The sequence below is a fragment of the Perca flavescens genome, chromosome 5 (assembly GCF_004354835.1).
Source record: "Perca flavescens isolate YP-PL-M2 chromosome 5, PFLA_1.0, whole genome shotgun sequence".
Lineage (NCBI taxonomy): Eukaryota > Metazoa > Chordata > Actinopteri > Perciformes > Percidae > Perca > Perca flavescens.
The window spans coordinates 16,266,370-16,271,107 of record NC_041335.1 but is presented as its reverse complement, the minus strand read 5'-3'; the positions used below and the strand labels follow the sequence as shown (position 1 = coordinate 16,271,107).

At 37.7% G+C, this 4,738-nt stretch overlaps 1 protein-coding gene across 4 annotated transcripts; it reads left to right on the top strand.

Annotated features, from left to right (window-relative positions):
• The first annotated feature begins 1,589 nt into the window (after nucleotides 1-1,589).
• On the top strand, nucleotides 1,590-4,738 carry LOC114556103 (uncharacterized). 4 transcript variants are annotated; one of them, XM_028578958.1, is made up of 10 exons: nucleotides 1,590-1,700; nucleotides 2,242-2,333; nucleotides 2,424-2,501; nucleotides 2,587-2,826; nucleotides 3,124-3,141; nucleotides 3,737-3,766; nucleotides 3,859-3,936; nucleotides 4,287-4,389; nucleotides 4,504-4,563; nucleotides 4,653-4,738. In XM_028578958.1, the coding sequence occupies exons 2-10, from the start codon at nucleotides 2,327-2,329 to the stop codon at nucleotides 4,723-4,725; spliced, it is 687 nt and encodes a 228-aa protein (XP_028434759.1). In that variant the 5' UTR covers nucleotides 1,590-1,700; nucleotides 2,242-2,326; the 3' UTR covers nucleotides 4,726-4,738. The 4 variants fall into 4 exon arrangements, 3 of the variants coding, with proteins under 3 accessions (XP_028434759.1, XP_028434758.1, XP_028434760.1); XR_003692630.1 differs by lacking the exons at nucleotides 1,590-1,700; nucleotides 3,124-3,141 and adding exons at nucleotides 1,711-1,896; nucleotides 4,169-4,204; XM_028578957.1 differs by lacking the exon at nucleotides 1,590-1,700 and adding an exon at nucleotides 1,711-1,896.

Sequence of the window (4,738 nt, the reverse complement as noted above, 5' to 3'; positions counted from 1 at the left end):
CGACAGAGTCTAAGGTTGTCCGTAGGCAAGTCTTAGCACCGTCAACAAATGTATCAATTTGAGAGGGACTGAGGTTAACATAGAGGTCCTCTGTTATGTTAAGGCAAGACATAGACTGGAATGCTGTAGGAATATTTTCCTTAAATTTAGCTATAGCACTGTCAGATAGGCATCTAGTGTAGAAGCTGCTATCTGGTTTAGTATGGTCAGGTAGCAAGAATTCAAAAGTAATTAAAAATGATCTGATAATACCAGATTCTGCGGAAATATTATTAAATCCTCAATTTCAATACCATATGCCAGCACAAGGTCGAGGGTGTGGTTAAAACAGTGCGTCGCCTTGTGCACACTCTGACTGAAACCAATTGAATCCAGTAATGAGTTGAAAGCAGTAGTAAGGCTATTGCTGTCAACGTCCACATGGATATTAAAATCACCAACAATAAGTACTTTGTCTGATTTAAGGACTACACATGATAAAAACTCTGAGAATTCAGATAAAAATTCAGAATACGGACCTGGAGCTCGGTAGACAACAACAAATATAATTGGCTGTACTGATTTCCGTGTTGGATGTTGAAGATTAAGAACAAGGCTTTCAAAAGAGTTATAATTTAGTTTGGGTTTAGGGTTAATTAACAGGCTTGAATCAAATATGGCTGCAACTCCCCCTCCTCGGCCTGAGCCTCTAGGAATTTGAGTATTAATATGACTGGGAGGGGTGGCTTCATTTAGACTAACATATTCTTCATGGCCCAGCCAGGTTTCAGTAAGACAGAATAGATCAATTTGATTATCAGATATCAATTCATTTACGAGTACTGCTTTAGAAGACAAAGATCTGATATTTAGTAATCCACATCTAAATCAGAGTGCAGGGTCTCTGCTAGGAAGACTTCTGATGGAAAAATGCACGTGACAGTTGGTCACTTCTCATTGTACCTTCAAGTTACTGTAAATTACGTAACTGGTGTAATCATGTGAAGGCCTAAATTGACTCAAATACGGTAGATCATTGACTCTGTGTGTATGTTAAAACTGCCCATAATGATTGCACATATTATTACAGATAGGCCACATTGTAACACATAATCTAGTTTTAGATAGGGAAGTAAAAGTTTTTTTTTTTCAAATTCTCTTTAATGACTCAATTTTTGTCTTATCTACTTGACCTCAATATGGTTTTGCATATTATTGGTCACGATTGTGGATCATCCAAAAGGCTATTCTTCAGTAACATCTCATACAGACTTAAAAACAAAAACAATAAAATAACCCAGTGGCTCCAAGTCAAGACCGGAAATTAGTACTACACTGGGCTACTCTTCACATTAGATTTTAGTGCTTGTTTTATTTTTATATAGTAAGATTTATTAATATCATTCACTTTTTTCAAAAGCGTCCATGTAAGGTGTACCAGTGATTCCACTACCAAACAGTATGAGCCTATTACACTACACTGCAAATAGAAATTGAAGAAGCCCTAAAATCCATGAGAGGTATAGGCTGCTGATTTGCAGTCACTGGGGCACAAATATTTAGGCTATGTAAAAATACATTAATTACACATCTATTAGCAATACAAACAAGTGTGCTACATGAAGTTATTGGAAAAAAACATCAGTATTGTGTCAATAGTAGCCTAATTTACTGATGGTCACTAAATACACCTGCTCGAACGTGGATCTTTAGCTGCTCAGGTATGTTTATTTAAGGGGTATCTCATAGGCTATAGGCAGTCTATATGATATGATAATCTTATGTATGATAATAGGTTTCTCACATATCGCATCAACGGCGAGCTGACAGGGTAGGCTATATAGACTCGTGACTCGGCAGTTTCCTCACTTTTCTAAAGAGGTGTTAACCTCCCTCAGCTCTCGCTTATTATTACAGGTACGTGGGATAACAGATTGTAATTCTAATTTTAGATAGTGTATAGACAAAATGTAACTGTTCAATCTCAATTTTGGCGCTAGCATAGTTTGCATACCAGTGTTGATGTCGATGCGCGCATTTTAACACGGAATTGAGTGGCAGCTTTACAATTTAGCAACAATAGCGTTAAAACAAATCGTATCTTGCGTATTTTTGTTCCTTGTGCCATTGTTTAGGTGCATACTCAAAGTAGGCTATTGTAACAACCATGGACCAGTCGGAGGATCAGGCTAATTTAACAAAATGTAATTCTACATTTAATACAGTACAGTGTATATTTCTGATGAGAAACTATATATATAGGAAGTGTGGGGTAGCAGTGATCAACAGTGGAAGGCAGCGGATCGTATTTTGTCATCGAGAAAGCCTCTCATCACTGATCTCTAACATGAATGGTATGTGTCTGACAAGTTACCATCTTTAAACTGTGCCCAGTGTCAACCATTAGAGAGCCATCAATTAAGTTAGTATTTTTGTTTTGATAGAAGCAAAGCTGACCTTCATATTTCTGCTGCTGTGTGCTGCTGAACTCATTCAGGGCTTTCCAGTTACAGCAAGTCAAGGTATGTTAAATCCCATCAATCTCTCATGATAAAATATTTTGATGTGAGATAATTCATAAATATAGGCTACTGTATGATGTTACAGGTGGAAACCAATCAGTGTGGCTGTTTTTCTGCAAGGATCCAGGATGTGCCACTAATGTCACTTGTGTGTTTTGCAACGACAACCTAATCTGGAGACACAATCACATTGCAAATTGTACAGGGACTCCACCACTCAATACTGTCTGCCAGCATGGGGGTCGTGCATTCGTTTCCATAGATACACACGGTGAATGCGAATTCGAAGGAAAAGGCAGTTATATTAGGACAGCCAAATGTACAGGTATTTACATTCACTTTCTAAAGCCCTAAATATACACTGTGTTTTTCTTGCAATGATTCACACCCTCGTCAATCTGAAACAGATTTACATGCAAAAAGTCAAAAACTACTACTACTACTACTACTACTACTATTAGTAGCCTATCTGGTTTTTTTTAAACCTCAAATATTGGTTTCAGAAACCTGGTTAACCCCTTATGCTAATTTTGAAAACCTGAATATTTTACCTGTGTACTCTGATTGACATAACAATACTGTATCATGTCAAAACCTATTTATCCATTTTTTTCCCCCCCGGATGATCCATACACTGCTGGTAAGATAGAGAAGCCACATCAAGCAGTGTGGTAAATGCGTCAGAGTCCAGGACCAGTTTCTTGTTTCTTGTTTATTAAAAAGGATCCCCATTAGCTGATGCTGGAGCAGTCAGCTACTCTTCCTGGGGTCCTGCCTTGTTTCACTGGGAGTGATTTAAAACTAAATTTGCCATGTCCTGCTGCTGTTATTTCTGCACGTCAGGACTCAGAGGGCGCTGTTTGTTAATCATTTTGTGTTGAAGGGGAATTCTGTCACACTGACTGTCGAAATTCCCCATTCGCATTTTAGCTGTTGAATTCCTCTGCTGTCACTTTTTGCTGACTTTTGATTGTGTTCTCTTTTCAAAAATCAACACAGAACACCTGTGATGCCAGAGTATTGATTTGTATTTATTAATTGAAATGTTACTGTTTAAGATGTACTGTAAGATGATTAACTAAACTGATGGTAATTTAGAATTTGACACCAAGCAGAATTTCTTAACTAAAACCTAGTCACATTGTACACATATAAAATATATTTTCTGATGTCCAATAATTGATGTCATTCTGTCTAATAACACGTAGTAACTCTTCTCTTGTTTTCTCAACTAGACCACAGCAACATTTGTGTTTTCATCAGTGGTAAGTTTGTCCTACTGCAGATACACACTTTACATCATGTTGTTCCCTGTTTTGATTGACCATTGACGGGAGATTTTTCCTCTTTCCTCTAGCTACCACATCACCACAAGTCACCAGAGATGCTACACCAAACCACCGTACAAAAAGTGGATACATTCTCGGTGGAGTTTGTAAGTTCGAAGCACCAGTAAATATGTCACTTTGTCTGCCCTGCCATGTTTCTTCTGTTTTTAGACAGGCAACTCTTGACAGCAGCCAGTGGTAAATCTTTCTTTCACCTTTCACATCACCGATATCTGCCGTGATTTAACTTATTTGTTGAATTCAAGAAAAATAATGCCTTTTGCTACTAGGCCGACTTGCTTTTACTCTCCCATCCTCTGTCTTCTTGCTTTCGCTCAGGCCTGAAATATTTGTCTAATCAATGCTAACAATCAGGTGAGATCAAACTTTTTTTGATGTGTTGCATTTATTGTGTATTGAAACAATCATCTTAAATGTGTATCTCTTGATTCCACAGGGGGTTCTTTCCTGCTAATAGTAGGCTTGTTTCTGATTGCACATTTCCGTAATTTCTGTAAACAGAGACAAAACAGAGAACATCACAATCAACATAACACAAGGTAATCGAAATATATTTTATTATTATTATTCACAAAGTACCTTTATTCATATGTTTAGCTATTGTAATATCCTGTTTCCAACATGTCCTTATGTCTAATATGAATTTGTTTCAGTGACTCTGTTGTGACTGAATCCCTAAGAGAGATGCAAAGCCCTGGAGTAACAAGTGGGAGGTTAGTAGAGAACAATAAATATGCAGCATATAACCCATAGCATGTGCAAATGTAGACTTGAATGTAATCATTCTGACTTACACCTTCAGTGATATTCGTCGTGGGCCTGGATTGAACGAAAACAGCAGCAGCGTTCTATCTCCGTGTGACAGTGGAGCTTAAACTCCCGTAACCT

Coding starts and splice junctions, on each gene's coding strand:
- LOC114556103 (XM_028578958.1), top strand. Junction 2,502..2,586: donor TCCAGTTACAGCAAGTCAAG/GTATGTTAAATC, acceptor ATGATGTTACAG/GTGGAAACCAATCAGTGTGG. Junction 4,390..4,503: donor CACAATCAACATAACACAAG/GTAATCGAAATA, acceptor AATTTGTTTCAG/TGACTCTGTTGTGACTGAAT.